At 32.4% G+C, this 13249-nt stretch overlaps 1 protein-coding gene and 1 long non-coding RNA gene across 4 annotated transcripts in view; one reads left to right on the top strand and one right to left on the bottom strand.

Moving 5' to 3' along the window:
• Nucleotides 1-907: 907 nt before the first annotated feature.
• LOC138702636 (uncharacterized) lies at nt 908-1935 on the top strand. Its single transcript, XR_011332849.1, has 2 exons — nt 908-1753; nt 1830-1935. It is a non-coding gene; the product is annotated as an uncharacterized lncRNA (long non-coding RNA).
• LOC138702635 (alanine aminotransferase 2) overlaps nt 1368-13249 on the bottom strand; it is a 62487-nt gene continuing 50605 nt past the window's right edge. For all 3 annotated transcript variants that reach the window (XM_069829959.1, XM_069829957.1, XM_069829958.1), the window contains exon 13: nt 1368-11986. In XM_069829959.1, the coding sequence (XP_069686060.1) occupies nt 11896-11986 (91 nt within the window). In that variant the 3' untranslated portion in view covers nt 1368-11895. The remainder of the gene's footprint in view (nt 11987-13249) is intronic.

Raw genomic sequence — 13249 nt, 5'->3', positions numbered from 1 at the left:
GCGCCATTCACTGTTGGAGAGTCCTTCGTGTTTACAAATCCATTTGTTGGCACCAGGATATTGTTTAAATAAAACTACGCCTTTCCCTTTCTGTGGATGACGACACCAAATATCAAATTCTCTGTTCCTCAGAAGGTTACGAATCTTTGTAGCATTTAAGAAATGTTCATTCTTATGAAATAAGGCATCTTCTGGAACAATGTTCAGAGATTAGGCACATCTAATGCTCTCCTCATGAATCTGACGTGTTTGTATGATGTATGGGTTTTGAGATTTGTGTAAACATCGAAGGGTATTAATTTGTTGTAATAGTGCTTCCCATTTTGTTCGAAAAATTCCTAGTCCTTTGTACTTCCTGGGACTATAGACCATTGCATCAGGAATGTCTGTAGGCAGATTCATTACCTCTTTCAGTCCACTTTTTATTAATTTGTCGACGTCATCCAAGAACTTTTTGGTATAAGTTCAGAAGGGATGGTTTGAAATTGATATATTAAGGAAGGACAGATGGAGGTATTTAGAACACAACTGTCCGAACATAGGTCTGCACCCCACAAGTGACGCCATGGCAACTAGATAATGGGTAGGTATATTGTATTATGTTCCCAATATAGTTTAAGCACAGTCTAGTATATACAGTCGCGAAGCTCAATACGTAGTAAATATGCAAACATTAGGTAGTTGCTCACCACTAGGATTGCTAATATCGCCTCATTACAGGCAATGCAAAATAGTACCATCACAGTCTATTGTTTTTAGCACCCTCAAAACTCAAGCTTCGTGACTGTATATAGTAGACTGTGGTTTAAGTATGATTTGAAACTTTAAAGGAGAGTAACGTGTATTTTAATTTTTATTATTATTATTAGTATTATTATTATTATTATTATTATTATTATTATTATTATTATTATTATTATTATTGTGTTGTGCTTCTGTGTTATCTTTTATCTTTCATTATATTTTTGCATTTGTATTATTATTTGAATTTCAATAAATCTGAAAATAAAATAAATCGTAGCCTATAGATAGAAGCTCTTTGCTTACCTTATAAAGCATGTCCAGATTCCACAGTTAACGCTTCACAGCATCTCCTGACACGACTTCCTAATTCAACCTACATCTATTTCATCCCCTCTAAAGATTCTATAGCCTGTAAGAGTTATTCAGTTACACCCTGTATGAGAATATCTCAAAATAATTATAAAGGATCTGTATTCTGCATTTTCAACCCACTGTATTCTGGTGTAGGAAGGGAGGGACTGAGGTGGAATCTTTAAAGAATTTGTAAGCTGTTGCTACCACAGAATTCATGTTTTTAAACGTGTTCCAAGTTAATTTATATGAAATGTCCAATAAATCAAATATCTATGTAACAGGTATATTGCATTTATATATATGATTATACAATATTGTAACATTTTATGTATAATCCATCATTCTCAGTGAAGCAACGATATAATTAAGCAAGGGAATACATTCCTCAAATAAAATGCATCAAAATATTCCTATATCAAATTATGTACATCAAGATAATAATTATACATTCAGCAATACATATGTTGCTCACTCACAACAGGTAAAAGCTATCAAAATTGTTGTAAAATGTATTTTTAAAACTAAATAGGTATCACAACACAAAACTTAAAATAAAGCTACTCATCAAAATCTCAGATAATACTGTACTATAGATGGATTAAGGAATCTTGGTGAACCATGTTAAAAAATCACAAGCATGCAAAACTACAAACAAGTTTACTACTTTCTAATCCACAAACTGACAGAATTACATTCAGAATTATTGATACCTTAGACCTTAAAAGAAAGAGAACAGTACACCTTGCGACATAATAAAGATGATGATAGGGTAAGCAAGAATTTCAGAATTTCTTTAACCTTGAAGTTTCTAATTGCTTAGCTCCATGTGCATTTCAATGAGAACGCATCTCATTACAAAAGACCTTTATCGACAAATCAACGACAGAAATACAGTAAGTATATATATATATATATATATATATATATATATATTCCTTTCTCCCCTTCCCTCCCACTCTCTCTCTCTGGAAAGTCTTCTTATTTTGAAATTTTAATTGCTTTCATATTTTATCCACACTACTATCATATTAAATCAAATAATGTACGAGAATGCAAAATAAGCTTGACATATTAATATAAAAGAAATAATTATGTGTTAATATAGCCAAATATAAATTATAATTAGAAGGCTTCACTGGACTGGATATGTGAATGATCATCAGACAACTAAGAAATGTCCATTGCTTTTTTTTTATCGGGTTATTTTACGACGCTTTATCAACATCTAGGTTATTTAGCGTCTGAATGAAATGAAGGTGATAATGCCGGTGAAATGGGTCCGGGGTCCAGCACCGAAAGTTACCCAGCATTTGCTCGTATAGGGTTCAGGGAAAACCCCGGAAAAAACCTCAATCAGGTAACTTGCCCCGACCGGGATTCGAACCCGGGCCACCTGGTTTCGCGGCCAGATGCGCTGACCGTTACTCCACAGGTGTGGACTGTCCATTGCTAGACCAGAGCAAAAGGGCAATTATATTTGTTAGCATATGTATGTTTCAGAAATTATTTCAGTAATATCAATAATAGCCATATGTTATACTCTATTAAATAACAAACAAAATGTGATATGTCGTACTAAATAACAATCACGTACACTAACACGAACTCAATACATTCTATGAGAAGACATTTTACTTAATAGATGTAACATATACAGAGAGTTTGAATACCTAACAAAAGGCTTAGCTTCCTCGCAACGGAACATTACTACTTGCATAGAAATGCTCTGTACTCTAATCTCTTGGAAGCAAAGTGCAAGAAGAGTGGGGAAAAAGATAAAATTAAGACAATAAGAGACAGAATGTGGGAAAAGGGAAGAAGAAGAAGTAGAAGTGCACACAGTTCATTATAAGCTATGAAAATGTATGTCAACTGAAGTTATATCATGCAAATCATATTTTCTGTTCATCAAAAATCAGTCTTTTTTTTTTTTTTCTGGATTGCTACACGAACACCAAGACCCAAAATCTGTCTATAATTTTTAATGAGTAATTTGTAGCTTCCATTTAACGTTGAACTGTCACCTTTATAATAATTCACAAAAATTCCTAAAACAACTGAACTGTGTATTGCACACACTCAGTGTAAGAGGTAAAGTGGCCTGCATTTCAAAACAACCAACCAATTTTGAAAACAAGTGAGGAACGATGTCATGAAAGAGTGACGGATTCAATAACATTATGTAGTGCGAATCAGAAAGAAAAGCCTTTCAAAGAATGCAATATAAAAATCAAACAACAAGCAGCTGCACAACCTTCAAGCCAGGTCCAATTCCTGTTAATTAAGGAACTGTTCACTCTAAGGATTTGTTTGATGCCCGTCCTTCTCCAACTGGCGAATTTCATTGATCCTCAAATCTACAGTAAGTAAATTTTCTTAACATACTAAACAAAGTCACAATTCAAAATACTTTCCATTATTTTTAATCAATGTATTTAAGCCATAACACTGTAACTTTTCATAGAGTTCAAATTATAAGAAAATAAAATTATCTCCGATACATTCCCACGTTCTAGTGGTGAAACTCTTTTTGGTATGAAGGAAGTATGTAACTTACTTTGTAAATTATAATTTTAAGAGTGCATTATTTAAACAAGTGTCTATATTTAACGTCCTAACTTGAAATAAAATTGTTTTTATATTTTAACACATGGAAATAAAAAAGAATTGTTAGTTTTTATTATCTATGACTAGCTTTGGCAACTTAAGTGCTGAGTTAAATATTATAAGCCTAAAGTTTTTAATAGTACTCAAATATACATGTTACTGAAACAACTTTTAAATGATCTAATATAATTTGGTGGCTAAGCATAATTTGCTCGCTCAGAAGTAAATTGCATGTTTAAATGCAGTTATGCGTCATTTGCTGTCAATTTTTCATATAAATTGACAAACAATGGTACTAAACATAGCTCCACCAAGGAAATTAACCATTTTTTCACTATATTGACACGTAAATAACTAACCTCCAATTTTTAGAAAGAATACTCTTGCCTGAATTCTAATAGTACATTATGCAACGAGCCTATAATGGTAGTAATTAAGACGCAAGTTTCATAATTTTCATACGAGTGTCTTAATTACCATTATAGTCAAGTTTCATACGACTTTTTATGCTCGACCATATTTCTAACTTGAAATTATTCATAAGTATTCATGTTATTCTTATCTGACTGAGGAGCGGAACTGACCTTGTGCAATACCTCGTAAATTGTGAGATGTGCGCAGATGCGAAAGTATTGATTTTTTCCGAGAAACAAATGTCGACATTGACCTTGATATAATCTAGAGAGTAAAATAAACATTAATCTTGATATAACCTTGAAATTGAATTAGACATTGAAAAACGAGATGACAAATTGAATTTATTTGAATATTATTTACAATTAACGCTAATTATTATAGTAACAGAACTGACTTTATTTCAAATATAGGTGATTTATTGATTTATTGTTGCCTTTCGATTGCATATCCGAGAATAATCGATACTCATGAGATGATTAAACATTATACTCAAACTCATTGTTAAAGGCTCTTAAGTATCTTACATCACCATTTATATTTCAAACAAGTAATACTGACTTAATTCAATTTTAAAATATTATAACATGTACCATATTATGTTCTATGTTGAAATTAATATACTTTATGTATTGCACATTCTTTACTTCATGTATTGAAACGTTACTCGAGACATTCTCTGAATTTGAGATGCAGAACATCAAACATTCTAGATCTGGAACAACAGTTTTGCGCAGAATGGCATTCAAATGTTTCTAGAGAGCGCTGTGTTTGTTGGAAAGAAATAATATTTTGTCACGAAGGATATGTGTTACTAAGGATTTAACATACAGGGTTAGTTAAAAGTCCAGCACCACCTAAATAACTTTTGAAGCATATGGTTCAGAGACATGAAACTTGGTATGTGAGGATAACCATATGCTAAGAACTCAATAATGGTATTGCTGAGTTTTTTTCTACTTCCGGTTTAACTTTTCAAAAAGTACCCACACTCGATACTTCTGTACAAATTCAGTGTTGCTAAGTCAAGAAAACAGAAAAGTGCATCGAATATTAAAATAATAAAATATTCCTTCCTTAACAAAACAAAACAAAGCTAGCTCACCTTCTTAATACGTGTTCAAATTAGTAGCCCTCAGCTGCTTTACAATTTGTCACTCGATCATAGAAACCATTTAAGATATGATTTAACCAGGCTTTAGGAATATCTTGCACCACTTCCATTTTTATTTAGCAACACCGAATCTGTACAGAAGTATCAAGTGTGGGTACTTTTTGAAAAGCTCTTAATGAGCTTTATTCAAAAATAAAAAAATATATTGGGTGTTCCATTTAAAATAAGAGAGTTGGAGTTACTTCTGGTTAAACCGGAAGTATAAAAAACTCGATAATACCATTATTGAGTTCTTAGTATATGGTTATCCCCACATACCAAGTTTCATGTCACTGAACCGTATGCTTCAAAAGTTATTTGGGTGGTGCGGGACTCTTAACTAACCCTGTATGCTGGAAATGGGAAAAGAACATAATGTACGTTAACAGGGAATGCCTCAATTTTTACACAAGATACACCTTTTGCTTGTGATTCAGGATCCTTGTTGCCATTCATATTATGGACTCATGTTTTCGGAAAATATATACATCAACATGAAAGTTTCTACACTGCACTCAACTCTATATTATTTTTTAAGATTATCAAAAGGTGATTAAAGGAGAAGTTCAACATTAAATAGAAAATCATGCACATCTTAACCACTTCTGTGAGACAGCTACCCCTCAATGCTTGAAAACTTCTTATGGAGGCAAAAAAAAAACTGTGTAGGAATTTATGGATAAACTCGTTTCTTACAAATTAATTTCTAAATTATGTACTCTGGGTATTATTTTACATTAGTTTGTGTACAATGCCTGCCTGATAAAGTTGGTTGCATTCATGTGTAAATTCAAGTGGCCAAACACGGGTATGCTTAATTTTTCGCAATAAATACACTTCATGAATATGCTGCCAAACAAAGACCTACCGTAACAATACAAAACTTGTAGTTTTTGTCTCATGTATTTACCATGTAACAACTCCTAAGTACATACCACACACTCAAAACTTGCCCATTCTTCAACACTGCATATTATTACCAACACTACGCTGTATATTACAAGATATAAGGTAATTCAAAGAGTTACTTATTTCGACGTTATTGTCACAAGCCTATTTTAGGAAAGGGGAAAATGGCCCCTACTTTTCCCAGATAAAATAGACAATTCTCGAGATTTATGGCCATTCAGGCACTGATAATTTTCTAGTTAAATCATTCCTGTATTCCTTCCTGTCTTCCTGAGCTTCCAGTTACATACATCAATATTCAAGTTTGCTCCATAATACAAAAAGTAAATGCAGATAAAATTAAGTATCAATTATACTTCAAAGTTATCTATCTCAAGTTCTAAACAAAATTAATTAAAGAACATGAAAATGAAATTATTAAAGTGACGAAAAAAATCGACATCACCAGACTGAATTAACTAGTAACAGCCATTATTGCTTACGACAATCATCACAACAGTTTTAAATAATTTACATTTACAAGGAGACAGTTGACCTCGATATACGAATTAATAATTCAGAAGATGCACAAAAATCACACTTGTAACTTCCATGTAGCCTACATGCAGAAACTTTTCAAGTTCGTAAAACTGACACAAGAGACAATGACACTCCTACTACCTCTTCGCATCGTATCCAATAACTCTAGTGCCACTAACAATATAGCGTTTTGGATGTAAATAAAAGGATATGCATTAGAACATACAACTCAATTAGTTGAATTCGTTCTGAAGAAAACCATGCAACTGTATGCACCAGTACAACGAATATGTAATACATCTGTGACCAGAATATTTATAAAGGACATACTCCTAAGATATTAATCCTTCCTTGGTTTTACATAAATACATATTATTTTCCATTATGTAACAATGTTTTCCTATATAAAAATGTACTACACATTTTAAAAGTAACGAAATATTTCTATTCACTTTATAATGGCAGTGTGTAAGAAAGAGTTTTAATCATTACTAATTATTTTAAACCATTAGAATTCGTATATTAAATTATGAACAATGATATAATCTTCCTTGTTGAAAGTAATATTAATATACACAAAGACGGAAGGATTAAATCTTGCTTTCGGAAACATATCTAGCATTATTAAAATTAATGCATTAGATTGTAAATAATCTACTTGCTTACCAGGTACATTACCAATATTGTTGAGTAACAATACAAAATATCTTGATCCCATGGCAGTAGATAAATGTTAAAACCTCAGACTATTTTTTCAGCACATTACAATGCAAACTTTAGGCCCATTTAAATATAAATAAAAATAAACATTCGAATTTTTGCCATTAGAGTAGACTTCATCAACTGTTCCTTCTAGTAGTGATATCTCTACACCCTCGAACCTCACACAACACACAACACTATATTTCCACTTATAACCTTAGTACCTTCTCAGTTCTTTTTAATTACAACAAGAGTTTTAAATAAAGTTGCATTTTACAAGGAACATAGTTTTAATATTGTGTACCTATCGCCACATTTTACAGCCTTTACATCAATTAATTTCATAAATTTCTTCTTCACAATAAAATAATCTTTTACTTTAGTAAAAGTACTGACGTGAGACTGTTTGGTGTACATATCTCATACCAGTACACAACTGAATTCTTCATTCACCATAACGAGTAAAGAGGAAGACGTTAGTTTTACTTTATACATACATTAGTAAATGATCTTACTACATTCCTATATTTCTAGCTATACCTATACCATATTCAGTGAATCTTTATAGCCAAAAATTCTATTTCTTGTATCAGCTGAAAACATTCTGAAGTCATATAGAAGCTCAGGTGCATTCACGTCTGTTGCACTTATATGTTTTATTATCTCACCTTTGAAGTCTTCAAAATTGTCGGCTATCGTTTTAAGTCTAAAAACTTTATCTCTAATAAAATATGCAGCCAATGGGATAGGTCTGTGCCTGCCTAGTGATCCAGAGCTGCACTGGATTATCTGGCTGAGTTTTTTCGAGGTTTTACCGATCTGGAAAGTGAATATTAGGTTGGTAATCACCTGGTATCTCGCCAACATTTTATTTTGCTATCACCAATTCAATCGATGCTGAATAACCTAGTAGTTGATACAATGTCGTTACATAACAAACTAAAATATTATATATATACTTACTATTATGACAAGTGTTGTATTGCATGTTTCCACGTATTCACATTCTTTATGTTCTAGAGATATTTAACTTATTTTATATTTTTGTTTTCATATTTTCCGATAATGGTATATCTATAATGTGATAAGTTGAGCTACATATAATCATAATTTTCCTTACTGTGTGTATTTAAAAATATTGTATTCATTGTATGCTTTGTACTGCATTATTTTATTATTATTATTATTATTATTATTATTATTATTATTATCATCATTAACATTATTATCATTATTATTATTATTATTACTTGTCTTATTTTTTTATACTTTGTATATCTCATTTATTTTGACCTGCTGTTCACATTTTATTATGCTTTTTCCTTTCTTTCTGTATGTTATATATTATGTCTGATTTCTACTTACTCGTTGTTTACATTTTATTATTATCTTATTCAGTTTTGTGTGTAAAATTGTAGCGTACTTTGTAAATTTGTAGTGTTTTTTGTAACGCAGTTTTACTCCTGGATGAGTGTTAGAGAAGGCCGTATGGCCTTAACTCTGCCAGGTTAAATAAATCATCATTATTATTATTATTATTATTATTATTATTATTATTATTATTATTATTATATATGTTAACTTTCTCATAAGTCAGACTAAGAAATTTTATTATGCTGCATTTTGTCGAATACCCATGTAGTTTTTTTTTTCGAAATATACAAGAAAAAAATACGGATCTGCAGCTTTTTCGAAATGAAGTTGGCAACATTGCTCGATTTTTCCCCTGCACAACTCCTATCTTCCCACGCAGGTATTTCAATTGTCAACATTAATTGGCATCTGGATTAGCAGTGCATGTGTCAGAATCAAGTGCAAGTGTGTAAGTGCATAGTTTGTGCATCTTATATTTTCAATTCTGAAAATAAGTAGGCCTACCACTGAAGGTATGAGATTGCAATCCTTTACTTACAGTGAGAAATATAAAATTATCAAAGATGCGGAGGAACATGGAAATTTACTAACGTGTGCTGTTGTTGCAGAATCTTGTGTAAGCAAGACAACTGACATGCGTCTGTAAAATTTATTGTTAACTGATCTGTATTTGTGTTCAATTGTTTTTAATATTTGTCGTAAATACATTCCCTGCCAAAAGTGAGTTACGCAGCTTTGCGAGGGCGTGATGTTTTCCAGAAAATACGGTATTTTACAGCAAAGGCACTACGCCCTCAATCCAATAATTTTCAAGTGTCCCTTATTATCAGCTTTATCGTGAGATTTTGTAGTTCATCAGTATGAAACATCATGCATTTTGAATTTAATCTTATAATCAATTGAAACATATCAAAAGTTTATAGGTCAATATAATCAATGAAAGAAAATTATCCAAGAAAATATAAAAAGAAAACAACATTTACAAAACTTGAAAGCTATGTCATTCAGTAAAATAACTGCTGCAATTTATCAGCTATGTTCGCGTTATATAACCCACGATACATAGCTATAGAAGCACCTCTGGCATGACGGCTGTGCTGCAGCATAACCTCACAATGCAACTTTCGATTCATACGTTCTCAAATGAATATGAATATGAAAAAAATTCCCCTGACCCAAATTTTAACATCACAGAGCACAATTCATCAACAATTCACACGTCCGCCACTTTGAAACAGGTAATTTCTTTTGAACAACTTCGACGTGACAAAACATGAACCATTTCGATACATTCGACCATATGACTCTACACTTACTAGTATAGTAGCTAAAATATAATATAATAGGCCTATAGAAAAATAGTATATTATGCAACGAGCCTATAATGGTAGTAATTAAGACGCGAGTATGTTTAAGAAACGAGCGCAAGCAAGTTTCATAATTTTCATACAAGCGTCTTAATTACCATTATAGTCAAGTTTCATACGACTTTTTTATGCTCGACCATATTTCTAACTTGAAATTATTCATAAGTATTCATGTTATTCTTATCTGACTGGGGAGCGGAACTGACCTTGTGCAATACCTCGTAAATTGTGAGATGTGCGCAGACGCGAAAGTGTTGATTTTTTCCGAGAAACAAATGTCATTGACCTTGATATAATCTAGAGAGTAAAATAACATTAATCTTGATATAACCTTGAAATTGAATTGGACATTGAAAAACGAGATGACAAATTGAATTTATTTGAATATTATTTACAATTAACGCTAATTATTATAGTAACAGAACTAGTTGTCTTTCGATTGCATATCCGAGAATAATCAATACTTGCGCTTTCATATTGCTACAATGGTATTTTCTGATTGGTGGAACACCTGAACTTTAATGAATAGGTGTACTTTAATGAGGTCCATTAAAGGGCTGCTACCAGGTGTATAATTACTACATTTTGGCATGGTCGAGCATAAAATAATTTACTGATTTAAATCGAACATAGACTTTCTAAATGATTCTTTTTAACATTTACACACAACACGTCACAATATCTGTTAATAACAACAAGTTTATTTTTTTCTTTCGCAGACAGCTGGACAGATGAACAGACAGACAGACAGACAGACAATACATAATCAAATAAAGTACGTGTATGTATACTTAACACACATACATGCATGCACACATACGTATGTTCATATATACGCACGCACACATACACACAAATATAGATGAATACATCTACTGGAATACGAAAATGAGTAAGCATAAATTATTTTTACACCAAGAAGTCTCGTGCAGTGTGTCTGTATTTTACGAAAATCAAAATAATGTCAAATTATTAGGAATGTTACTAATGAAGTGTATGTGACTGTATTAAATACATTTTATGAATTTTTAGTTAAAAATATAAATATTAATAACTATAGCACTTTCTTTTCAAATTAAAAACTAAAGAAAATAAAATACATAAATCTATATTCATATTAAATTTATTAAAAATAGATTACTCAATTTTTGCTTCGAAATTCACAGTCTTTCTTGGAGTTCCATACGTCGAGATGCTAACTCTTTTTAAGTTTTGCTACAAATCCTTTAAAATGCATCTACAGAAAGCTGCACCAAAAATTTAACAAATGTTCTTCTTGTTTATGACACAAATCCATTAATTGACTTCCATTTGAAGACAGTCGCACAATTTGCTGCTGTTTAAAGAAGACAACTGTCAGAATAATAAAATTCCTCAATAAAATATCTAATGACGTTTGTGAAGTCAATAGCAATCCTCAAATCTCTCAAATCTACACACTACAAGGAACCTCTCTATTGAGCACACTACCTTTCAGAATTTATAAAACCAAATACAGTTCTGAAAAGGCAGTGCTTTGATGAAGCCCACGATGTACTCAAAAATTCTGAATGTTTGCACTCTGTTAAGAATGGATTCTTTCTTTCTCCAACACAAGTTTAAAATCGACCACTAGTCATACGTCCTCGTTCTCTAACAAATCGATATGTACACAAGTACAGTAATACTTATTCTCATCCCTGACTCATTTAAAAACAATCACACATTAAAAATTGTTTACGCTCTATGTACAGAACCTTACTGAACATCTGCTTACTTATATTGTTCAAGGAACTTTAGATGGAACTCCTTGAATTTGTCCATCATTACTTTCATTTTATCTGGCTGAGGAAGGATTGTAGTCCTGAAATAATGTGAACACAAAGAATAAGAATTCAATTAAACTTATAGTATTACAAAGTACACGACTAACTTAAGTAACATTATGATAGAAAAAATTAACCCTAATGGTTTCAAGTGACATTTTCAACTCAATTTATTATTTAATATTTTTATGAAACATAACATCAAAGTTCTTGTCATTAGCCTATCTCCTCCTGCATGTCAGCAGCTGCAGTCATAGATATCATGAAATTAAAAGCTTTATTTTTTATGAATACTGTTCTAGCTTGTTCACTCTTAAGGTACGGTCACACGTCGCTACTTTTGCTGCGCAACTTTTGTACTGCAGCTGCAAAAGTTGCGTGTCGTGTTCACACTTAAGCCAAAAGTAGCGCGCTGCACGCTACTTTTCGTGCTGCGCAACCCGAGTGCAGCAAAAGTTGCAACTGGAGGTTGCGAGTCTGTTCACACACAAGGCGCTACTTTTGCAGCCGCAGTCATGCTGCAGGTTCCCATCTCCGTGTTGACTTCTCAATATACATTTTGTGGTTATGTTCGCATTATTAAGAAACTCATGCAAAAGCTTCCTTATCTATTATTGCTTTTCTGTCGTATCTAGTATTCAGAAATTGACATTATTTTTACTATAAAGCTTTTAAAAACGCCTATATACTTAAATGATAACCAACAGCATATTCACGTAATCAATGTTGGCAACCCTCCTGTTTGAAACTACGCTACGGAAAATTAAAAAAGTGAATTATATCATCAGCAAATATGTCAGACTGTGTTGTGCATTTAATAACTGTTACAAAAAATTTATTTTCATCACATCTAACATTAATATATCCAAACAATAAAAGTATCATTGACACATTTGGGTGGCAACACTGGTCGCAACCGCAGCAAAAGTTTCAACAAAACCGATATCAAAAATGCTGCAGCTGCAACCCTGAGAACCCTGTTCACACGTCGCTACTTCTAAGCTGCGCGCAGCATGGAAAAGTAGCGGGCAGCAGGTTCGGCAGCGCTACTTTTCGGGTTGCACCGTTGTTCACACGTCGCAGTACGAGAGTTGCGTAGTTTTTTGTACTGCAGCGCTGCAAAAGTACCGACATGTGACCGTACCTTTAATGACATCATCATCGTCACTCTCAGCCTATTTTGGCACACAAAACGAGATCGTCAGACATTTTAATGGTCGTTCTAGTTTGGTCAATAATTCAAAATATGTAGAGGGTTCTATTATCATCCATTCTTAGTATATGTTGCGTCCAGTTTTGCT

Source organism: Periplaneta americana, chromosome 7 (genome assembly GCF_040183065.1).
Source record: "Periplaneta americana isolate PAMFEO1 chromosome 7, P.americana_PAMFEO1_priV1, whole genome shotgun sequence".
Classification (NCBI taxonomy): domain Eukaryota; kingdom Metazoa; phylum Arthropoda; class Insecta; order Blattodea; family Blattidae; genus Periplaneta; species Periplaneta americana.
The sequence above is the reverse complement of the archived record's forward strand: the minus strand, read 5'-3'. Positions and strand labels throughout refer to the sequence as shown.